The sequence below is a fragment of the Ambystoma mexicanum genome, chromosome 4p, assembly GCF_040938575.1.
Source record: "Ambystoma mexicanum isolate Mex_15411 chromosome 4p, UKY_AmexF1_1, whole genome shotgun sequence".
NCBI classification, from domain to species: Eukaryota; Metazoa; Chordata; class Amphibia; order Caudata; family Ambystomatidae; genus Ambystoma; species Ambystoma mexicanum.
In genome coordinates, this window is record NC_090927.1 from 144,950,940 (window position 1) to 144,976,637 (window position 25,698).

Below are 25,698 nucleotides of genomic sequence, written 5' to 3' on the forward strand. Positions count from 1 at the left end.
GTGCCAGGAATGAGAAGAGACCGGAAGTGGCGCCACTTAAAGAATAGCGTCTGCATGGAAGGGCTGGGAGATGGGGGGAGGAGGCCAGGAAAGAAGGGCGTGTGCCAGGAATGAGAATAAGAGGAGACCGGAAGTGGCGCCATTTAAAGAATAGCATCTGCATGGAAGGGCTGGGAGATGGGGGGAGGAGGCCAGGAAAGAAGGGCGTGTGCCAGGAAAGAGAATGAGAGGAGACCGGAAGTGGCGCCACTTAAAGAATAGCGTCTGCATGGGAGGGCTGGGAGATGGGGAGGGGAGCCAGGAAAGAAGGGCGTGTGCGAGGAATGAGAATGAGAGGAGACCGGAAGTGGCACCACTTAAAGAACAGCATCTGCATGGAAGGGATGGGGGTGTGGGGGAAGGAGTCCAGGAAAGAAGGGCATGTGCGAGGAATGAGAATGAGAGGAGATCGGAAGTGGCGCCACTTAAAGAATAGCGTCTGCATGGAAGGGCTGGGAGATGGCGGGGGAGTCCAGGAAAGAAGGGCATGTGCGAGGAATGAGAATGAGAGGAGACCGGAAGTGGCGCCACTTAAAGAATAGCGTCTGCATGGAAGGGCTGGGAGATGGGGGGAGGAGGCCAGGAAAGAAGGGCGTGTGCCAGGAATGAGAATGAGAGGAGACCGGAAGTGGCGCCACTTAAAGAATAGAGTCTGCATGGGAGGGCTGGGAGATGTGGGGGGAGGCCAGGAAAGAAGGGCGTGTGCCAGGAATGAGAAGAGACCAGAAGTGGCGCCACTTAAAGAATAGCGTCTGCATGGAAGGGCTGGGAGATGGGGGGAGGAGGCCAGGAAAGAAGGGCGTGTGCCAGGAATGAGAATGAGAGGAGACCGGAAGTGGCGCCATTTAAAGAATAGCATCTGCATGGAAGGGCTGGGAGATGGGGGGAGGAGGCCAGGAAAGAAGGGCGTGTGCCAGGAAAGAGAATGAGAGGAGACCGGAAGTGGCGCCACTTAAAGAATAGCGTCTGCATGGGAGGGCTGGGAGATGGGGAGGGGAGCCAGGAAAGAAGGGCGTGTGCGAGGAATGAGAATGAGAGGAGACCGGAAGTGGCACCACTTAAAGAACAGCATCTGCATGGAAGGGATGGGGGTGTGGGGGAAGGAGTCCAGGAAAGAAGGGCATGTGCGAGGAATGAGAATGAGAGGAGATCGGAAGTGGCGCCACTTAAAGAATAGCGTCTGCATGGAAGGGCTGGGAGATGGCGGGGGAGTCCAGGAAAGAAGGGCATGTGCGAGGAATGAGAATGAGAGGAGACCGGAAGTGGCGCCACTTAAAGAATAGCGTCTGCATGGAAGGGCTGGGAGATGGGGGGAGGAGGCCAGGAAAGAAGGACGTGTGCCAGGAATGAGAATGAGAGGAGACCGGAAGTGGCGCCACTTAAAGAATAGAGTCTGCATGGAAGGGCTGGGAGATGGGGGGAGGAGGCCAGGAAAGAAGGGCGTGTGCGAGGAATGAGAATGAGAGGAGACCGGAAGTGGCGCCACTTAAAGAATAGAGTCTGCATGGGAGGGCTGGGAGATGGGGGGGAGGCCAGGAAAGAAGGGCGTGTGCCAGGAATGAGAAGAGACCAGAAGTGGCGCCACTTAAAGAATAGCGTCTGCATCGGAGGGCTGGGAGATGGGGGGGGAGGCCAGGAAAGAAGGGCATGTGCGAGGAATGAGAATGAGAGGAGACCAGAAGTGGCGCCACTTAAAGAATAGAGTCTGCATGGGAGGGCTGGGAGATGGGGGGGGGAGGCTAGGAAAGAAGGGCGTGTGCGAGGAATGAGAATGAGAGGAGACCGGAAGTGGCGCCACTTAAAGAATAGCGTCCGCATGGAAGGGCTGGGAGATGGGGGGAGGAGGCCAGGAAAGAAGGGCGTGTGCGAGGAATGAGAATGAGAGGAGACCGGAAGTGGCGCCACTTAAAGAATAGCGTCTGCATGGAAGGGCTGGGAAATGGGGGAGGAGGCCAGGAAAGAAGGGCGTGTACGAGGAATGAGAATGAGAGGAGACTGGAAGTGGCGCCACTTAAAGAATAGAGTCTTCATGGGAGGGCTGGGAGATGGGGGGGAGGCCAGGAGAGAAAGGCGTGTGCCAGGAATGAGAATGAGAGGAGATCGGAAGTGGCGCCACTTAAAGAATAGAGTCTGCATGGGAGGGCTGGGAGATGGGGGGGGGCCAGGAAAGAAGGGCATGTGCCAGGAATGAGAAGAGACCAGAAGTGGTGCCACTTAAAGAATAGCGTCTGCATGGAAGGGCTGGGAAATGGGGGAGGAGGCCAGGAAAGAAGGGCGTGTGCAAGGAATGAGAATGAGAGGCGACCAGAAGTGGCGCCACTTAAAGAATAGCGTCTGCATCGGAGGGCTGAGGGATGGGGGGAGGAGGCCAGGAAAGAAGGGCATGTGCGAGGAATGAGAATGAGAGGAGACCGGAAGTGGCACCACTTAAAGAACAGCGTCTGCATGGAAGGGCTGAGAGATGGGGGGAGGAGGCCAGGAAAGAAGGGCGTGTGCGAGGAATGAGAATGAGAGGAGACCGGAAGTGGCACCACTTAAAGAATAGCGTCTGCATGGAAGGGATGGGGGTGGGGGGAGGAGGCCAGGAAAGAAGGGCGTGTGCGAGGAATGAGAATGAGAGGAGATCGGAAGTGGCGCCACTTAAAGAATAGCGTCTGCATGGAAGGGATGGGGGTGGGGGGAGGAGGCCAGGAAAGAAGGGCGTGTGCCAGGAATGAGAAGAGACCAGAAGTGGCGCCACCTAAAGAATAGCGTCTGCATGGAAGGGCTGGGAGATGGCGGGGGAGTCCAGGAAAGAAGGGCATGTGCGAGGAAAGAGAAGAGACCAGAAGTGGCGCCACCTAAAGAATAGCGTCTGCATGGAAGGGCTGGGAGATGGCGGGGGAGTCCAGGAAAGAAGGGCATGTGCGAGGAATGAGAATGAGAGGAGACCGGAAGTGGCACCACTTAAAGAACAGCGTCTGCATGAAAGGCCTGGGAAATGGGGGGGGGGGTGAGGCCAGGAAAGAAGGGTGGGTACATGGAATGAGATTGAGAGGCGACAAGTGGCTGCAGTGAGGGGTACAAGACAAGAACTGGCAAGAGGGTCTAAGGAGAACGGAGATAGGAGGGGCTGTGGGGGAACAGAAGAGATAGGGGATGGGAGGAGAAAAACTGAAGACTAAAGTGTCAGCAGGACAAAGCATATGGAGAGCAGATGGTGTCTAGATAAGGGAGAAAACTGGTGAAAAAGATAAGGAAGAGCGTCAGTAGAAAAAAGCAACATAGAAAAGAGGATGCGATGGTGGTATACTGGGCACCATAACCCATTCCAATTTGTAGACACTTATCCATTCCTTTGTTTTTTCTTTGCATTCTGGGACTTGTAGTTCCACTTTTTCCCTTATACAACACAGACTACAAGTCCCAGAATGCAAAGAAAAACCCAGGACTGGATAAGGACCTACAGATTGGAATGGGTCATGTTGGCACCTATGTCATCATATAAAAGGGAGAGCAATAAACAATGTTACAGGAGGGAGATAGTTCACAGAATGATAATTCAAGCATAAATAATACGCATCATGACCGATGCTCATCCCAACTGTAGGGTGCATGCAACTACGAAGCGGTCATGCTCATTCAGACATGGTCAAGATTCAGAAGTCAGGGTAAAATGGCTGCCACATCTGTCACTCCATCTTGGTTCAAGGGCTGTCCTGATCCTCGTTTCCGGGCTAATGTTTCCTCTCCTTAGAATGGGGACAGGGAAGGCTGGGTTTGGAAGGCTCAGTGAATTTTAGGAGAGGAAAGGGGCAGTTGGGTCTCATGGCAAGGAGGTCTATTCAAAAGGGGGCTGTAGACATGCACAGTCCCCAATGCAGAGACACCCAGAATTATCTGAATAGGATGGCTGCTAGTACCATTTAACATGGCGATGTAGACCATGGTATTATAGATTCTTTCGCCCAACATATAGAAGCCATTAAGGATATGTTTGAAAGAATTGGTGAACCAAATTGATTCACATCAATTCCTGTGTATTTCAGGAATTCCTGGGCCAAGACCACCTGCTCTTGTACTGATTGTTCTTGGGATGCAATGCGCCCCATTGTAGGGGTGAAGTCTTTGACTATTATTCAACTTTACTACAGGCCAATCATCTGTCTTCTTTTCTAAACTGTTGCATTTCCGTAAGGTGAGCAGTAACCAAATACTATTTCATCCATTATCGTAGTTCTCTAAAGAATTTCAAAGTAGACACGACTGGCTAATAAAATGTACCTGGTGAAAGGGGACTTTGCAGTCTAAGTGCCCTCATATTGGTTCTACATATGTACTAGCGAGATAAACCATCTCTACCCCACCCCCACACCTTTCCTGTCCCCCTCGGCACTGCTGTTGGGGGCCCCGTTGTCTACCATTTTGAAACTCACTGTGGTCTGGCCTTCGCTGGTGCTGGCCGCCTCCCCTGTGTCTGCTGGTCAGCTGCCCCGTTGGCTACCGTTTTGAATCTCACTGTGGTCTAGCCTTCACTGCTGCTGCCCTCTACCACTGTGTCTGCTGGTCAGCTGCCCCGTTGTCTACCATTTTGAATCTCACTGTGGTCTGGCCTTCACTGCTGCTGGCCTCTACCACTGTGTCTGCTGGTCAGCTGCCTCATTGTCTACCATTTTGAATCTCACTGTGGTCTGGCCTTCACTTCTGCTGCCCTCTACCACTGTGTCTGCTGGTCAGCTGCCTCATTGTCTACCATTTTGAATCTCACTGTGGTCTGGCCTTCACTGCTGCTGCCCTCTACCACTGTGTCTACTGGTCTGCTGCCCCGTTGTCTATGATTGTGAAGCTCAGTGTAGTCTGGCCTTCGCTGGCACTGGCCTCTTCCACTGTGTATGCTGGTTCGCTGCCCAACACCTCTTCCTGCCCCATAAGTTGTCTCCTTGAATGTTCACAGTCTGTCCAAAGGTAGTACAAGGTGGATCTTCTTACGTCAAAGCCCTGTTGGATATTAACTGCTTGGTGGCAGCGGGACCCCACGGCTGCTGAGTCTGACTCCCTTGTGGATTCTCCTGTCCTAGCTTTGTTTTTTGGGGAAACATGTGGATGACAAACACAGCTTGATAATGGCTTTTCAAAGCAACGTCACTGCTCTCCAGAGGTCCCTGCTTCCAAGGTGTGTCATAACTCCTGCAGGCATTGAGGTGTTGTGGGGATTTGGGAAGCTGGGGTTTCCAACACGGATTTGTCTTTAAGAACAGTAGGTGATGGGATAAGGGGAAGGGTCAGGGTGATGGGGTGATCGCCACAGGCTAGAGATAGACTGGAGATCCCAGAGGACCCTCTCTTTAACCTCGGTGCCCTACATCACTTAACGGGTGTTGGCACCTGGCACCCATGGTCTTCCCAACTTCAGCTTTGTCAGCTAACCCCAAACATGGGACGTCGTCAGGCTTGACACGTAATCAATGATATTATCCTTACTCAACTCAACAGTACTCGTTCTATGCACCTCGGAGGGTGGAGGACTAAGTCGGCCCTGTGGCGAGGAGAACCTAGGCAGCGGTGGCTGTCAGAAAGCTCTCTTTCCTTTAAATGAAGAGACTTAATGTCATCCCAAAGTTGAGAAATGCCTATTCTCCCAACTCCCTCTGCCTCCACTCTGTGCACCACTTTGAGTGTCCATTGTGCTTCACCGTACCTCTCCAACTCTCAGACAAGACTTGTCCTCACCACTTCCTTATGTAAACTTTGAATAAGCGCTTTTTAGTTAGCCCTTCCCATTGGGGACGGCAAGCATGTGCCCCCGAAAGGTCTCTGTTATCCAAGCCTTACTGCCAGAGAATCTGGCCAGCAAGCCTCCTCCTTTCCTTTGATGGCCCCCGGTGCACTCTGCATCTCAAGTCTCATACAGTGTGCAGTAACGTTCATGCGTCTTCTTTTTCTGTTGGTTTAGGAGCAAAAGCGAATTCTTGAGATGGGAATCACAGGACCAGAAGGGCACGCATTGAGCAGACCTGAAGAGGTAATGGCTCCCTTTTTACTCTCCCAGAAACTGTGTGTAGTGATTTTCTGTCTGGATTGTTTTTTTTTAATTGAAATGTATAGAAGCCTTTGAGCAAAAACAACCCCTCACCTCCACCCCTCCCCACCGAAAGAGCAGGAGGTGCACCGAGCCATTGCGGAGTAACTATTAGTTATGGCCCGCGTTGCAAGCAACTCGATGGGTTGCGCTGCACCTCCCACGTGTTCATGGTCAACCTGTCCAAGAACAGGATTATCAGCCTCGAGCCCCAGAAGAGGGTTTGGGTTTAATATGGCCATGGACTTCCTGAATGCACACATTCTTCTCTTGACCGCCATCCACTGGTTGCTGTTGGGAAGAGTCATTTCACTTCCTGGAAGTAAATGTGTTCCACAGCACAGTGTTTGTGATCAAGGGGAGGACCAGCTCAACTGTAAACATGAACAATCACCAATTAATACAATGTACTATATGTACAAAATGTCAAACATGAGTGCACACATTAGTTGTGTGTTTGCATCCAAAGGCTGAAGCAGTGTGTTGCTGTTCTTTTATTGGGCTGTTTTTGTAAGGCAATATTCTCGGTGGGCAGAAACTGCTTCATGACATGTCCTTTCAGATTCAAATCTACTCTTGAGAAATCATGCTCTATGGGTAGCACACATCACTCTGATGTAGTCATCAGGTTCAGCCTATCACACCTGCCTCACACTATGCAACATGCTTTTGCTGCGGTTACGCCCATTCCTTAATTTCTAGACTTCAGCGCCGCTGCCTTCAGCACCCAGACCTGCCAACTATCACGAACACTGCTGTATTGTACAGCTGGGCATTCTGCCCGCCCTGCCAGGTCTTGACTATGAGCTGAGGGGCGTTGCATCTCCCCAAAGGCAAGTATCTGAATTGCCGTTCCTGAGAAGAGGCAGGCCTAGAAATCACATTGATAAAATAAGATGCATTGCATGGCAACCAGTGCTGCTTCTGAAATGCAGGTTTTCAGGACTGTATGGATTAAAAGCATGCAATGAATACTGCCATAGCAGAAGGAGTCTGTTAACTCGTACCGCTACTGCAATCCCAGCCGCCTGCCTTTCACTCGTCCAGCGACTGCGATCCCAGCCGCCTGCCTTTCACTCGTACCGCTACTGCAATCCCAGCCACCTGCCTTTCACTCGTACCGCTACTGCAATCCCAGCCGCCTGCCTTTCACTCGTACCGCTACTGCATTCCCAGCCGCCTGCCTTTCACTCGTACCGCTACTGCAATCCCAGCCGCCTGCCTTTCACCCGTACAGCGACTGCAATCCCAGCCACCTGCCTTTCACTCGTACAGCGACTGCGATCCCAGCCGCCTGCCTCTCACTCGTACCGCTACTGCAATCCCAGCCGCCTGCCTTTCACTCGTACCGCTACTGCAATCCCAGCCGCCTGCCTTTCACTCGTACCGCTACTGCAATCCCAGCCGCCTGCCTTTCACTCGTACCGCTACTGCAATCCCAGCCGCCTGCCTTTCACCCGTACAGCGACTGCAATCCCAGCCACCTGCCTTTCACTCGTACAGCGACTGCGATCCCAGCCGCCTGCCTTTCACTCGTACCGCTACTGCAATCCCAGCCACCTGCCTTTCACTCGTACCGCTACTGCAATCCCAGCCACCTGCCTTTCACTCGTACAGCGACTGCGACTCCAGCCGCCTGCCTTTCACTCGTACAGCGACTGCGACTCCAGCCACCTGCCTTTCACTCCTATAGCGGTTTTACCAGCCATTAAGGGAGGACCCGCAAGGGGAACTCGTAATAGGGCGGTAAGGGATTACTGGTACCGGTGCCCTTACCGGTACCGGTAATCCCTTACCGCCTGGGTCGTAATGAGGCCCATTGTATGAATTGATTTGAAAGATATACTGATGGAAATAATGTAATGTTTTATTTTTGATTCATTTACTTATTTTCTGTGGACTTGCAGTTTGTTTATGAATTGCATGTACAACGTGTAATTTAGTGAATATTCACTGTTTTGGTTGTTGTAAATTTTTAATTTAAAACCAATTCTCAATATTAATAAATAAGTAAATAAGTAAATGTCCACATTCTAAGCCGCCAGTGCTACTTCAGTTTACAAAATGTTAAATCTAGGCTTCGGCTCTTTTCTGCACAATTCTATACCTTGCTTGAAGGCTTTATGTGCGTGAACACCAGAAAAGCACAAGTACAGCAGAATGTGTTTGTGTTTTGTGTAGTGCGCGCATCCATTGAGTCTCAGCCATTCCGCGCCCCTTCCACTTGGGGGCAGAAGCCTAACCGTGAGATTTCTTGAATTGACATTTTCTATTTCTATTGATTGCTCTTCTCTTCTCAGCTTGAAGCAGAGGCTGTCTACCGCGCCGTCATGATCGCCACCCGCATAAACTGTCCCGTCTACATCACCAAGGTGATGAGTAAGAGTGCCGCTGACGTCATCGCTCATGCAAGGAAAAAAGGTATACTCCCACCCAAGGCGGACACTAGGCAATAAATGATGAATGTTCCCCCGAACCGTGAACTGTGTTTTAATGCACAGCAGACAGGTCTACAGTAACACTTGCCTGACCTACATGTGATGAGTGATGGATAGGTTTATAGATCTTAAAGTGATCCCAGACTCATTTTGGTACTCACCGCGAGGCTTGTAAAATCAGGTAAGCAAGCAAAAAAGGCAAAGTATGCTGCTTAGTATGGTTAAAATGTAAGAATGTGTCATGTTCTGCTGCAGGGGTTTTAAGGGGATTTTGCAGAATAGCGCCATTGCTCTGCACACTGAAGCCCCTAGGCATTCATTTGAGTGTTTTTTTTCCTTTTCGGCATAGGAGTAAATGGGGTTTAACAAAAGACAGCCCCTCCCCCATCGGTTGTCCTGCACTGCTCCTGCAGGCTCAGGCAAGACAGTGGGCCTCATTACGAGTTTGGTAGCAATACACCAGTAGTTCTGCATAGGCGGTATTACCGTAACTGCCAGTATGACTGGTGAAATTACTGCTCTATCATGAGCTGACGGGCACACGCACCCCCGCGGCGGTAACGGTAATACCATCTGGCAGTATTAACACCGACAATGGTCATCAGGCAGGAATACCGCTCAAATACAACGGTCACTTTTAACGTATGCCACCAGACATATAATGAGCCCCAGTATCCTGCACTTCACTTAGTAGGAGATTGTATGGGCACACCAACCAAGTCCTCCTCCGTAGAGCAATTGTAGGGGTGACCCAACCGCAGGGAGAGGTTACAGTGTTTACCATGCCAGAGAGTCATGCACACCTATGTGGCTACCATTACATAGGCAGGGTTACATACATGTTGGTTGCAGTATTGGGTGTATCTGGATTATTGGATAGTGTTTCTGTAGTCTTTCTAGCTCTTGCATATTCTACCAAGCAACACTTGTTTGGCTAATGATGGGGTTGGTTGCTCCCTGCATCGCTTTGCCATCTGATTATCCAAGAAGCCAAAGACCAAGTGGGATGCAAGGTCACACAGCCGCTCTCTTAGAAGACCCAATCTGGGTATATAAGTAATGTAAACTCTCCAAAGCTTGATGAGTTCCAAAGTAAAATGTTTACATATTCAAAAATGATGATAATCATAGAAGTTCAGGGATTTTTCAAAAAGCCTTTTATCAACAAATGATTTTGTGAAAAAATAATGCGTCTCTTGATATGAGGCGTCACTAATATCTTCTTAGTGAGGAAGAAAAAAGCCACTAGCATTTTACATCAGACCAGAACATTTTTTGCGTATATTTTTGTGTATATATCACTGTCTTTTGGATGTTATGAAATCGTACATGTTAATTGCAGACTTGCCCTGACGAAGGATTTGTAAATCCGAAATGCATTGGCAAAAAATGTTCTGATCTGATGTAAAATGCTAGTGGCTTTTTACATCACACTTGGTCTTTGGCTTCTTGTGTATTTTGAATTAGGGTGTCTCCTTATTCGTCACAGCCAGCTCCTTTTTGTAATTTGTTGACAAGGAATTTTCAAGGAAATGAACTTTTTCACAGAAACAAATATTTGAGAAACGTGAACATCTCACAGTGGTGCCCACTCTTTTTGCTATCTGATTATCCACCCACAAAAATGCCCCCAAAGTCCCCACAAGAAATACATGGCCCATTGAGGTAAACATTTTCAAAAGTTTTCATAGAACAAGTATCATAAAAACATAATGGCGTCCTTAAAGCAAACCAGAGCAGATCATTAATTACAATCAATAAAGGTTTTTTCAACACAATCTCTGAGTTACCGACACATGGCAACTTATAACAAACATTTTGTTAAACACAAAAGGGCCCTGAGGAAGCTGGTTTACAGTACTTCACTCCACACCTCTACTACACAAAACCACTTGCATATTACATCAGAGCTATAGTTACACTGTATCTAAGCTTACACAATCCTTTACAGCAATTACCCTTGAGTAGAGAAACTTGCTGGCTCCAACGTTTCAAAGTAGCAAAAGAGCTCTGAAAAAAAATCACACCCGTCAAATGCATTGTGTAATGTTTTGTAATGTACCTAAAAATATAATTGATAGAAAAATGAGCTGTGAAATAGGAATAATCAGGATAAATCTGATTACATTTGATTAAACTTGAAAAGAATAACTGAGAATAATTCTGTTTGTCTTCACAATTTGAAATGCGCAAGTAATGAGACTACGCAGGGAACACTAAAACATGGCGGTCCTGATTCACAAAAGCATTTTTCAATGGGAAAACCCCATTGAATTACGCTTTGTAAATCAGGCCACTTCGCGCTGCTTTCTGATCATTTGGCGGCAACACGTCTGTTTTACATTGTGTCCTTACCTCCTATTTTTGAAAAATTGCAAAATCGTCAATCTCCCGAAATCGCCTATACTGATAGCACAGGGCTGGACCCTGCCCCACCCCTGTACAGGGTGCATGGGTGGGGTTGGTCAAATTTCACTATCGCCAGTACACCCCCGACCTTGGTATGCCGACCTTGTGTCCTAACTTGATGTTTTTGAAAAAGACGCAAAATCGTCAGTCTCCCGCAATCGCCTATACTGATAGCACAGGGCCGGACGCCGCCCTGTGCAGGGCGCATGGGCGGGGATGTCAGATTTCACAATCTCCAGTACACCCAAGACCGGTATGCCAACATTGGGCCAAAAATTCATCCCACCAACTGTTATGGGGCTGGGGCCAAGCCCGACCAAAAAAGCACCCTTTCACAAATAAATAAATATATATATCAAACACCAAACGTTTGAACTATGCACTCTAAACTGCTGGGTAAAAGGAGAGATAACTACTCCCACATCCTTCAATAAGGCAAGAGGAAGGCCGCCACCACAAAGAAGCTACACACGTGTGCATGCAGTTTCTGCACAATAAGTATATTATATGTGCGATGAGGAAGCCATAACACGGGTACAGCCTACAGGGAGACGGGTTACATCTTGCTACAGGCCAACATTTTGCCTAAACGGCCTACATACCAACACACATTTCAGCAGGGCCGGCACCAGGTGTACCAGCGCCCTGCAGGCGATATTTGGCCACCCCCCTCTTTGCAACCGGTGCGTTAACCCAACGAGTTTTGACACAGGATCACGTGACAGTGCCTAACTGTAGAGAGTTGTCCAACTCCAGGATAACCCTCGTTGATATTCGTGAGATAAATTTGCATACAATGATTCTAAATGGAACCACATTTTTCCTCATGCATATTAATGAGGGATATCCTGAACACTCATCAGGATTCCAGCCCTTGAGGCCGGGTTGGACAACCCTGCTGTAAAGGCTGGTTTTGAGAGCATGAAGGAGTCTAGGCATCAACCAACACTGTGTCTTGTTTTCTAAGGTGCTCTGCAGGCCTCAGTTTTTAGCAGTTTTTCTCTCTTTGAACTTGCGGTAGGTACTTCGATTCTGAGACATTATTAAATAAAATAGTTTTTTAAAATAATTTTGCCGTGTTGAAATCCTATTTTGTCTGCATTTTTTGCATTGGCTGTTGCACGCCTCACACGATGGTGCCCTGCCCCCTCTCTGGGGAGTGAGTCAAGCAGTGTTGTAGTGTGGTTAGAGCCGCGCTTGGCAAAGCGTGACTTTTGAATAGGCACAGGCCACTAGAGGTGGGCGAGCCTGGCGTGGCACGGGCCGGCCCAGGGTCCAACGGGGGTTCTAGCTTGACCCCCCTTTCGGGCCGGTTCCCCCGGATTCCACGGGCCCCAGCATGGGCAGTGTACAGTGCAAATAAAAAAAATGCATTTCTTTCCATTTTGACTGCAGCACGCGGGCATGTCAAGTCACAGGCTGGCCAATGGGGGGAGGAAGAGGGTGGGACTTACACCTGAGGAGGAAGGCGAGGAGCGCAGCTGATTCTTGTACCAGCACCCTCATGGTAAACAAGGAAACAGGAACGGAATGACGTCACCCCAGCCATCAGCTGTAATCAGCAGAATAAGACGTACAAGTCAGGTGACAATTCTACAAAAGTACAGTGTAGGCGCACATCTCGAATAAAAAAGTTCTGTCGGGTTTCACGTGTCAAGAGACCGTCTTTGTTAACGTCTAGCGCTTGAAAGCTACACGAAGGCACGCTGTTGCCATAGAACCCATTGTCAAAGAAACACCTTTCACCGCTACAAAAACAGGAAGACTCGAGTCACTTCCTGGGTAGCTCTAAGGCTGGGCTGGCCTTTTACCTTTTAAACCTGTCCCATTCCGAGGATTAAGCATGTATATCATGCACGCGGCACTTATTGCTGAGATCTGCGAGCAACCTCTGACCCGGCATTGAACCCTGGCCCAACATTGATTCCTGGTGGTAGCCAGTTCCTACCTATCTTTGCAGCTATGTCTATTTGCATACAATGCTTGAAATGTGCAACTCGGGCTAGTAAAATAGCTCAGTGAGTCACACAACAGCTTGCGTGACCTGCAGAGAGCACGTGTGTCCAGTGAGTTTTACCTTAATGCCAAACGTGAAGCGTTCAGGTTTCGTGGCGATAGAATACATGGGAGCAGTGCAATGAACTAAATGGGTATTTTTGGAATAATAATAATTACTTTTTTATATAGTGCTACTCACGCATAGGTCTCACAGAAGACATTATTATCCAACAGAGTGGTACTCCATTTATCAAAATCATAAGTATGAAAGGCTGTGTGAACCCTGCCGGGATTCGAACCTGCCAGAGCAGCCTGCACACTGATATCAGGGGTGAGCGCTTAACACACTGTGCTATCTGATGCACTGCGTGAGTGGATGGGATTAGGAACAATACATATTCAGCCAGGGTGTTACTAGCCACGGTGCACCCTGCTGTCCTACCGCTCCATAGCTGTACACAGGCACCTCTACTGCAGTAAATATACTACAGTACAGCAGTAACTGCTGCACATATCTTGCACTGAATATTGTTCTACAATGAGTCCAAACAAAGGCCTCATTAAAGCAGCATTATCTTAAGGCCGTGTGACCTTCTTAGCCCAATACTGCATCACTGAGGTAACACAGAAGTGCTGTGCACCGTGAGTACCGGACAGTGTGATGTTGATACCTCAAGGAGAGAAATATAAAACTCAAGGGTGGTTAATGCTATGCCTTCTCAAACATAGGTTGAGTTAAAAAAAATGGGATGAACCTTAACAATAGCCTTCGTGGCATTCTACACACACCCCAAATCTCTCCTGCACCCATAGATAAAAAATATCATTGTTTATATCGCGCTTCATGCTGGAGATCAGCCTCTAAGCACTGGACCGGGTATCAAACCTGTGCTGCTCCATGCTTTCTTGTTTCCAAGACGACCGTATTTGGCCTGAGCAATCTTCCCAAGCCAGGGTAGAGGGATTGATTCCTCCCCAAAATCTATGCGCCAGCAGAAGCTGAATTTATGGCAATTGATATTTGCAACTACCAATCAAAAGGGTGGCTCCTGTTAGAACATACTGCAATGTACTGTTGCAAATACATTGTGGGTACCCCAGTATACGTATTCCTCTCCCTCGATTTTAGCGATTGTCAAACTATAGTTAAGGGTACATGAAACTTTGCATCTCCTATAGAGATGATGGTGATTTCTGGGACTTGGTTGTTCTGGAATTGAAATTCCAATTGCTCGGTACACCATCAAATGACAGGTGCCATTCAGGTTAACATAATATTCACTCCTCTAGAGTTTGATAGGCCGGTTAGTCTGAGTCCAGATTAGCTGGTTCACGCAATCAATCAGCGGTGATAACCTTCAAAAGAAATCGTTCCCCATTAAACAGGGGGTGCCCTCTGGAGTCACGAATGTCACTGTGTGTTTTAGACGGTATTGCCCAATTTTTATTTCTAGATCCGCAGTCCCTTCAATGGAAATATCTTTCCCGTCATGTTTCGGAGTTCTCCAAAAAGAGGTGTACGTGGAACCTGGTGACTCTCCCCACTTCCTAGATTTAGTTGGTCAAAAGCTTCTTTAGGCATGAGAGTAGCTTGGGATCCAGTACCCACCAGAGCTGAGAATTCACAATGACCCTCACCCTTTACGTTTTCACCTTGTCGATTAAAGGTTACCTAATTAGGCGAGCACTTGATCTTGCCACACCCAAACATTCATGTCGAAGTTTAGTGAAGTTCCATGGACGTTTAAATGTAGAAAAGAATACTAAAAGAGGTGTTTTTTTGCATTTGGTTTATCTCGCGGCACTCTAGAGACACCATGCATATTCTGTGCAACTGTACAGTTCTGTAATATTCTGCACTGCACTCTTATACTGCTCCATATGTTGCAGGGCTCTTCAGACACCATGCATATTCTGTGCAACTGTACAGTTCTGTAATAATCTGCACTGCACTCTTATGCTGCTCCATATATTGCAGCGCTCTACAGACACCATGCATGTTCTGTACAACTGTACAGTTCTGTAATATTTTGCACTGCACTCTTATACTGCTCCACATGTTGCAGCACTCTACAGCCACCATGCATATTCTGTGCAACTGTACAGTTCTGTAATATTCTGCACTGCACTCTTATGCTGCTCCATATATTGCAGCGCTCTACAGATGCCATGCATGTACTGCGCAACTGTACAGTTCTGTAATATTCTGCACTGCACTTTTATACTGCTCCATACATCATGGCGCACTAGAGACACTATGCACATTCTGTGTAACTGTACAGTTCTGTAATATTCTGCACTGCACTCTTATGCTGCTCCACATGTTGCAGCACTCTACAGCCACCATGCATATTCTGTGCAACTGTACAGTTCTGTAATATTCTGCACTGCACTCTTATACTGCTCCATATGTTGCAGGGCTCTTCAGACACCATGCATATTCTGTGCAACTGTACAGTTCTGTAATAATCTGCACTGCACTCTTATGCTGCTCCATATATTGCAGCGCTCTACAGACACCATGCATGTTCTGTACAACTGTACAGTTCTGTAATATTTTGCACTGCACTCTTATACTGCTCCACATGTTGCAGCACTCTTCAGACACCATGCATATTCTGTGCAACTGTACAGTTCTGTAATATTCTGCACTGCACTCTTATACTGCTCCACATGTTGCAGCACTCTTCAGACACCATGCATATTCTGTGCAACTCTACAGTTCTGTAATATTCTGCACTGCACTTTTATACTGCTCTATATATTGCAGCGCTCTACAGATGCCATGCATGTACTGCGCAACTCTACAGTTCTGTAATAATCTGCACTGCACTCTTATATCGCTCCATATAGTGCAGCGCTCTACAGCCACCATGCATATTCTGTGCAACTGTACAGTTCTGTAATAATCTGCACTGCACTCTTATGCTGCTCCATATATTGCAGCGCTCTACAGACACCATGCATGTTCTGTACAACTGTACAGTTCTGTAATATTTTGCACTGCACTCTTATACTGCTCCACATGTTGCAGCACTCTTCAGACACGATGCATATTCTGTGCAACTGTACAGTTCTGTAATATTCTGCACTGCACTCTTATACTGCTCCATATGTTGCAGGGCTCTTCAGACACCATGCATATTCTCTGCAACTGTACAGTGCTGTAATAATATGCACTGCGCTCTTATACTGCTCCATATGTTGCAGGGATCTTCAGACACTATGCACATTCTGTGTAACTATACAGTTCTGTAATAATCTGCACTGCACTCTTATACCGCTCCATATATTGCAGCGCTCTACAGACACCATGCATGTTCTGTGCAACTGTACAGTTCTGTAATATTCTGCACTGCACTCTTTCATGCTCCATATATTGTGGCGCTCTACAGACACCATAAATATTCAGTGCAACTGTACAGTTCTTTAATATTCTGCACTGCACTTTTATACTGCTCCATATATTGCAGCGCTCTACAGATGCCATGCATGTACTGCGCAACTGTACAGTTCTGTAATATTCTGCACTGCACTTTTATACTGCTCCATACATCATGGCGCACTAGAGACACTATGCACATTCTGTGTAACTGTACAGTTCTGTAATAATCTGCACTGCACTCTTATACCGCTCCATATATTGCAGCGCTCTACAGACACCATGCATGTTCTGTGCAACTGTACAGTTCTGTAATATTCTGCACTGCACTCTTATACTGCTCCATATATTGTGGTGCTCTACAGACACCATAAATATTCTGTGCAACTGTATAGTTCTGTAATATTCTGCACTACACTTTTATACTGCTCCATATATTGCAGAGCTCTACAGATGCCATGCATGTACTGCGCAACTGTACAGTTCTGTAATAATCTGCACTGCACTCTTATATCGCTCCATATAGTGCAGCGCTCTACAGCCACCATGCATGTTCTGTGCAACTGTACAGTTCTGTAATAATCTGCACTGCACTCTTATATCGCTCCATATAGTGCAGTGCTGTACAGACACCATGCATGTTCTGTGCAACTCTACAGTTCTGTAATAATCTGCACTGCACTCTTATACTGCTCCATATATTGTGGCGCTCTACAGACACCATAAATATTCTGCGCAACTATACAGTTCTGTAATATTCTGCACTGCACTTTTATACTGCTCTATATATTGCAGCGCTCTACAGATGCCATGCATGTACTGCGCAACTGTACAGTTCTGTAATATTCTGCACTGCACTTTTATACTGCTCTATATATTGCAGCGCTCTACAGATGCCATGCATGTTCTGTGCAACTCTACAGTTCTGTAATATTCTGCACTGCACTTTTATACTGCTCTATATATTGCAGCGCTCTGCAGATGCCATGCATGTACTGCGCAACTGTACAGTTCTGTAATATTCTGCACTGCACTTTTATACTGCTCTATATATTGCAGCGCTCTACAGATGCCATGCATGTACTGCGCAACTGTACAGTTCTGTAATATTCTGCACTGCACTTTTATACTGCTCTATATATTGCAGCGCTCTACAGATGCCATACATGTTCTGTGCAACTCTACAGTTCTGTAATATTCTGCACTGCACTTTTATACTGCTCTATATATTGCAGCGCTCTACAGATGCCATGCATGTACTGCGCAACTGTACAGTTCTGTAATAATCTGCACTGTACTCTTATATCGCTCCATATAGTGCAGCGCTCTACAGCCACCATGCATGTTCTGTGCAACTGTACAGTTCTGTAATAATCTGCACTGCACTCTTATACCGCTCCATATATTTCAGCGCTCTACAGACACCATGCATGTTCTGTGCAACTGTACAGTTCTGTAATAATCTGCACTGCACTCTTATACCGCTCCATATATTGCAGCGCTCTACAGACACCATGCATGTTCTGTGCAACTGTACAGTTCTGTAATATTCTGCACTGCACTCTTATACTGCTCCATATATTGTGGCGCTCTACAGACACCATAAATATTCTGCGCAACTGTACAGTTCTGTAATATTCTGCACTGCACTTTTATACTGCTCTATATATTGCAGCGCTCTGCAGATGCCATGCATGTACTGCGCAACTGTACAGTTCTGTAATATTCTGCACTGCACTTTTATACTGCTCTATATATTGCAGCGCTCTACAGATGCCATGCATGTACTGCGCAACTGTACAGTTCTGTAATATTCTGCACTGCACTTTTATACTGCTCTATATATTGCAGCGCTCTACAGATGCCATACATGTTCTGTGCAACTCTACAGTTCTGTAATATTCTGCACTGCACTTTTATACTGCTCTATATATTGCAGCGCTCTACAGATGCCATGCATGTACTGCGCAACTGTACAGTTCTGTAATAATCTGCACTGTACTCTTATATCGCTCCATATAGTGCAGCGCTCTACAGCCACCATGCATGTTCTGTGCAACTGTACAGTTCTGTAATAATCTGCACTGCACTCTTATACCGCTCCATATATTTCAGCGCTCTACAGACACCATGCATGTTCTGTGCAACTGTACAGTTCTGTAATAATCTGCACTGCACTCTTATACCGCTCCATATATTGCAGCGCTCTACAGACACCATGCATGTTCTGTGCAACTGTACAGTTCTGTAATATTCTGCACTGCACTCTTATACTGCTCCATATATTGTGGCGCTCTACAGACACCATAAATATTCTGCGCAACTGTACAGTTCTGTAATATTCTGCACTGCACTTTTATACTGCTCTATATATTGCAGCGCTCTACAGACGCCATGCATGTACTGCGCAACTGTACAGTTCTGTAATATTCTGCACTGCACTTTTATACTGCTCTATATATTGCAGCGCTCTACAGATGCCATGCATGTACTGCGCAACTGTACAGTTCTGTAATATTCTGCACTGCACTTTTATACTGCTCTATATATTGCAGCGCTCTACAGATGCCATGCATGTACTGCGCAACTGTACAGTTCTGTAATATTCTGCACTGCACTTTTATACTGCTCTATATATTGCAGCGCTCTACAGATGCCATGCATGTACTGCGCAACTCTACAGTTCTGTAAAATTCTGCACTGCACCTTTATACTGCTCTATATATTGCAGCGCTCTACAGTTGCCATGCATGTACTGCGCAACTGTACAGTTCTGTAATATTCTGCACTGCACTTTTATACTGCTCTATATATTGCAGCGCTCTACAGATGCCATGCATGTTCTGCGCAACTCTACAGTACTGTAATATTCTGCACTGCACTTTTATACTGCTCTATATATTGCAGCGCTCTACAGATGCCATGCATGTACTGCGCAACTGTACAGTTCTGTAATAATCTGCACTGCACTCTTATATCGCTCCATATAGTGCAGCGCTCTACAGCCACCATGCATGTTCTGTGCAACTGTACAGTTCTGTAATAATCTGCACTGCACTCTTATACCGCTCCATATATTGCAGCGCTCTACAGACACCATGCATGTTCTGTGCAACTGTACAGTTCTGTAATATTCTGCACTGCACTCTTATACTGCTCCATATATTGTGGCGCTCTACAGACACCATAAATATTCCGCGCAACTGTACAGTTCTGTAATATTCTGCACTGCACTTTTATACTGCTCTATATATTGCAGCGCTCTACAGATGCCATGCATGTACTTCGCAAATCTACAGTTCTGTAATATTCTGCACTGCACTTTTATACTGCTCTATATATTGCAGCGCTATACAGATGCCATGCATGTACTGCGCAACTGTACAGTTCTGTAATATTCTGCACTGCACTTTTATACTGCTCTAGATATTGCAGCGCTCTACAGATGCCATGCATGTTCTGTGCAACTGTACAGTTCTGTAATAATCTGCACTGCACTCTTATATCGCTCCATATAGTGCAGCGCTGTACAGACACCATGCATGTTCTCTGCAACTGTACAGTTCTGTAATATTCTGCACTGCACTCTTATACTGCTCCATATATTGTGGCGCTCTACAGACACCATGCATGTTCTGTGCAACTGTACAGTTCTGTAATATTCTGCACTGCACTCTTATACTGCTCCATATATTGTGGCACTCTACAGACACCATAAATATTCTGCGCAACTGTACAGTTCTGTAATATTCTGCACTGCACTTTTATACTGCTCTATATATTGCAGCGCTCTACAGATGCCATGCATGTACTGCGCAACTCTACAGTTCTGTAATATTCTGCACTGCACTTTTATACTGCTCTATATATTGCAGCGCTCTACAGATGCCATGCATGTACTGCGCAACTGTACAGTTCTGTAATATTCTGCACTGCACTTTTATACTGCTCTATATATTGCAGCGCTCTACAGATGCCATGCATGTACTGCGCAACTGTACAGTTCTGTAATATTCTGCACTGCACTTTTATACTGCTCTATATATTGCAGCGCTCTACAGATGCCATGCATGTTCTGTGCAACTCTACAGTTCTGTAATATTCTGCACTGCACTTTTATACTGCTCTATATATTGCAGCGCTCTACAGATGCCATGCATGTACTGCGCAACTGTACAGTTCTGTAATATTCTGCACTGCACTTTTATACTGCTCTATATATTGCAGCGCTCTACCGATGCCATGCATGTACTGCGCAACTGTACAGTTCTGTAATATTCTGCACTGCACTTTTATACTGCTCTATATATTGCAGCGCTCTACAGATGCCATGCATGTTCTGTGCAACTCTACAGTTCTGTAATATTCTGCACTGCACTTTTATGCTGCTCTATATATTGCAGCGCTCTACAGATGCCATGCATGTACTGCGCAACTCTACAGTTCTGTAATAATCTGCACTGTACTCTTATATCGCTCCATATAGTGCAGCGCTCTACAGCCACCATGCATGTTCTGTGCAACTGTACAGTTCTGTAATAATCTGCGCTGCACTCTTATACCGCTCCATATATTGCAGCGCTCTACAGACACCATGCATGTTCTGTGCAACTGTACAGTTCTGTAATATTCTGCACTGCACTCTTATACTGCTCCATATATTGTGGCGCTCTACAGACACCATAAATATTCTGCGCAACTGTACAGTTCTGTAATATTCTGCACTGCACTTTTATACTGCTCTATGTATTGCAGCGCTCTACAGACGCCATGCATGTACTGTGCAACTGTACAGTTCTGTAATATTCTGCACTGCACTTTTATACTGCTCTATATATTGCAGCGCTCTACAGATGCCATGCATGTACTGCGCAACTGTACAGTTCTGTAATATTCTGCACTGCACTTTTATACTGCTCTATATATTGCAGCGCTCTACAGATGCCATGCATGTTCTGTGCAACTCTACAGTTCTGTAATATTCTGCACTGCACTTTTATACTGCTCTATATATTGCAGCGCTCTACAGATGCCATGCATGTACTGCGCAACTGTACAGTTCTGTAATATTCTGCACTGCACTTTTATACTGCTCTATATATTGCAGCGCTCTACAGATGCCATGCATGTACTGCGCAACTGTACAGTTCTGTAATATTCTGCACTGCACTTTTATACTGCTCTATATATTGCAGCGCTCTACAGATGCCATGCATGTTCTGTGCAACTCTACAGTTCTGTAATATTCTGCACTGCACTTTTATACTGCTCTATATATTGCAGCGCTCTACAGATGCCATGCATGTACTGCGCAACTCTACAGTTCTGTAATAATCTGCACTGTACTCTTATATTGCTCCATATAGTGCAGCGCTCTACAGCCACCATGCATGTTGTGTGCAACTGTACAGTTCTGTAATAATCTGCACTGCACTCTTATACCGCTCCATATATTGCAGCGCTCTACAGACACCATGCATGTTCTGTGCAACTGTACAGTTCTGTAATATTCTGCACTGCACTCTTATACTGCTCCATATATTGTGGTGCTCTACAGACACCATAAATATTCTGCGCAACTGTACAGTTCTGTAATATTCTGCACTGCACTTTTATACTGCTCTATATATTGCAGCGCTCTACAGACGCCATGCATGTACTGCGCAACTGTACAGTTCTGTAATATTCTGCACTGCACTTTTATACTGCTCTATATATTGCAGCGCTCTACAGATGCCATGCATGTACTGCGCAACTGTACAGTTCTGTAATATTCTGCACTGCACTTTTATACTGCTCTATATATTGCAGCGCTCTACAGATGCCATGCATGTACTGCGCAACTCTACAGTTCTGTAATATTCTCCACTGCACTTTTATACTGCTCTATATATTGCAGCGCTCTACAGATGCCATGCATGTACTGCGCAACTGTACAGTTCTGTAATATTCTGCACTGCACTTTTATACTGCTCTATATATTGCAGCGCTCTACAGATGCCATGCATGTTCTGCGCAACTCTACAGTTCTGTAATATTCTGCACTGCACTTTTATACTGCTCTATATATTGCAGCTCTCTACAGATGCCATGCATGTACTGCGCAACTGTACAGTTCTGTAATAATCTGCACTGCACTCTTATATCGCTCCATATAGTGCAGCGCTCTACAGCCACCATGCATGTTCTGTGCAACTGTACAGTTCTGTAATAATCTGTACTGCACTCTTATACCGCTCCATATATTGCGGCGCTCTACAGACACCATGCATGTTCTGTGCAACTGTACAGTTCTGTAATATTCTGCACTGCCCTCTTATACTGCTCCATATATTGTGGCGCTCTACAGACACCATAAATATTCTGCGCAACTGTTCAGTTCTGTAATATTCTGCACTGCACTTTTATACTGCTCTATATATTGCAGCGCTCTACAGATACCATGCATGTACTGCGCAACTCTACAGTTCTGTAATATTCTGCACTGCACTTTTATACTGCTCTATATATTGCAGCGCTCTACAGATGCCATGCATGTACTGCGCAACTGTACAGTTCTGTAATATTCTGCACTGCACTTTTATACTGCTCTATATATTGCAGCGCTCTACAGATGCCATGCATGTACTGCGCAACTCTACAGTTCTGTAATATTCTGCACTGCACTTTTATACTGCTCTATATATTGCAGCGCTCTACAGATGCCATGAATGTACTGCGCAACTCTACAGTTCTGTAATATTCTGCACTGCACTTTTATACTGCTCTATATATTGCAGCGCTCTACAGATGCCATGCATGTACTGCGCAACTCTACAGTTCTGTAATATTCTGCACTGCACTTTTATACTGCTCTATATATTGCAGCGCTCTACAGATGCCATGCATGTACTGCGCAACTCTACAGTTCTGTAATATTCTGCACTGCACTTTTATACTGCTCTATATATTGCAGCGCTCTACAGATGCCATGCATGTTCTGCGCAACTCTACAGTTCTGTAATATTCTGCACTGCACTTTTATACTGCTCTATATATTGCAGCGCTCTACAGATGCCATGCATGTACTGCGCAACTGTACAGTTCTGTAATAATCTGCACTGCACTCTTATATCGCTCCATATAGTGCAGCGCTCTACAGCCACCATGCATGTTCTGTGCAACTGTACAGTTCTGTAATAATCTGTACTGCACTCTTATACTGCTCTATATATTGCAGCGCTCTACAGATGCCATGCATGTACTGCGCAACTCTACAGTTCTGTAATATTCTGCACTGCACTTTTATACTGCTCTATGCATGTACTGCGCAACTGTACAGTTCTGTACAAAAACATATACTACAGTTTTCATCCCAAATCACTGTATACTTATATATCCTACTACAGTATACTTATATACTTATACTACCACTGTAAGAACACACTCATGTTGACTTTTCCCAATAAGGCCAGCAGTGCCCTGTTCTTATTGTAATGCTGGCGTTGCCAACATAGGCCAGTAGTGCCATGAAACACTTTGTCCTTTCTCATCAGAAATCCCTGCGGCACCTCTCCTCTGATCCGTCTGACCTGTCCCCTGCCTTATGCCATTTCTGAGCCAAGTCTCCCGCCCAGCACACAAATACACACTGCATTCATCCTACGCACATACACGCAAACATACGCACGCGCACATCAAGCACCCACAATCCTCTTCTTCACTGTCAGAATCGGAAACTACCACCCCCGAAGGCTCCTCACCTGACTCCTTAGAGGAATCCTCCTTGGCAGATGTCTTTGGTCTTCTTCTCCCCTCCTTCTTGATCTCCTGCGGGTCTTCGTCCGTCTTGGTGCTCTTCCTTCCCTTTTTGTCCTTCTTGCGCTTGTAGAGATAGGGACGAGCTCCGGTTGAGGCCACCCTGACAGTGGTAGGAACAAGCTGTCAGGTGGACCCAGGGGAGCCAGTCCCGTAACGTCAGGGAAAAAGCCAGTGACGGCAGAAAAAACCCTGTTAGATGGCGAGTCCTTGCTGGCAGGGAGTGTGTCGGAAGTGGAGGGCTGATGTCGAAAAGGATTGGAAGAGAGTCCACTGCGATCCAAGGAAGGCAAAGCGGAGGCTGTACACGAGCAGCCAGGAGGGATGGTAAGGCTATAATGCAGGTAAGAGTGAGAGAGGGAGAGAGAGAGAGGTGGTACAGGAGAGCGAGAGAGAGAGTTGAATGAGAGCGTGAGCAGAAGCGGAGCGAGCAAGGAGGGGAGAGAGAGAAATAGTAGGGAGAGTGAGCGGGAGCAAAAGCGGTTAACAAGAGTAAAGTATCTAGCGAAAGCGAGAGAGATAGCAAGCGGAGCGAAAGCGTATGCACAAGAGTCAGGTATCTAGCGAAAGCGAGAGAGAGAGCAAGCGGAGCGAAAGCGGAGCGAAAGCGTATGCACAAGAGTCAGGTATCTAGCGAAAGCGAGAGAGAGAGCAAGCGGAGCAAAAGAGTATGCACAAGAGTCAGGTATCTAGCGAAAGCGAGAGAGAGAGCAAGCGAGAGAGAAGTAGCGGAGGGGCACGAAGGATGGCTTTACAGTACGGAAGCCCGTACAAAAGGAAAGAGCAGAGAAACAGGGAAAGCCAAAGCGGGCTGAGTACTAGGTAGAAAAGTATCAAGGGACCGAGCTCAAAGAGCGGCACTGCAGGCGAAGTTAGCGAAAGGCTGACAATGCGAGTTGCAATGCACAGCGTTGTGGGCGTGGCTACCTTTTAAAGGAAAAGGACCAAAAAGACTAGAACGGTAAGGACCGCAAGGTGCCTAAGTAAGCCTCCATCCTTTCCACAGTGTCCAGGGTCGCGTTGTGACAGTATGCCCCCTTCTCATCTGGGGTTCCCCGGGCTTACCCGGATGAGGGCGGTGAAAAAGACGTACCAAGCGAGGGGCATGGATGTGGCTTCTAGGTTCCCAGGTACGCTCTGCAGTGGAGCACCCCTTCCAATGTACCAGGTACTGAACTGTACCATGTCTGTAGCGAGAATCCACCAGCCTCTCCACCTCGTATTCCTCAGGTTCTGGATTATCGGGAATTGATGAGCGTGGCACTGTTCGACCATGCAGATCTGATAGACAGGCCTTGAGAAGGGACGAGTGGAACACAGGATGGATGCGCTTCATACTGTGAGGAAGTTTCAGGCGAAAGGCCACCGGATTGATCTGAGCGGAAATGGGGAAAGGCCAAATGAATCTGGCAGAAAACTTCCCTGGGTGTAGCCAGCGTGGCAAGAATTTAGTGGACAACCAAACTTTTGTGCCAACAATCCATTTGGGGTTTTGAGATCTCTTCCTGACACCTCTTGTGGAGCTCCCTGCTGGTCTCCAAGTTCTTCTTAGCCTCCCCTTGTATACGTCTTAGTTC

General features: G+C 46.6%; 1 protein-coding gene across 1 annotated transcript in view; it reads left to right on the top strand.

Annotated features, from left to right (window-relative positions):
- LOC138453084 (dihydropyrimidinase-related protein 1-like) overlaps window positions 1-25,698 on the top strand; it is a 325,099-nt gene that overhangs the window by 223,914 nt on the left and 75,487 nt on the right. The window contains exons 7-8 of the mRNA XM_069605592.1: window positions 5,972-6,040; window positions 8,398-8,518. Of these exons, the coding sequence (XP_069461693.1) occupies window positions 5,972-6,040; window positions 8,398-8,518 (190 nt within the window). The remainder of the gene's footprint in view (window positions 1-5,971; window positions 6,041-8,397; window positions 8,519-25,698) is intronic.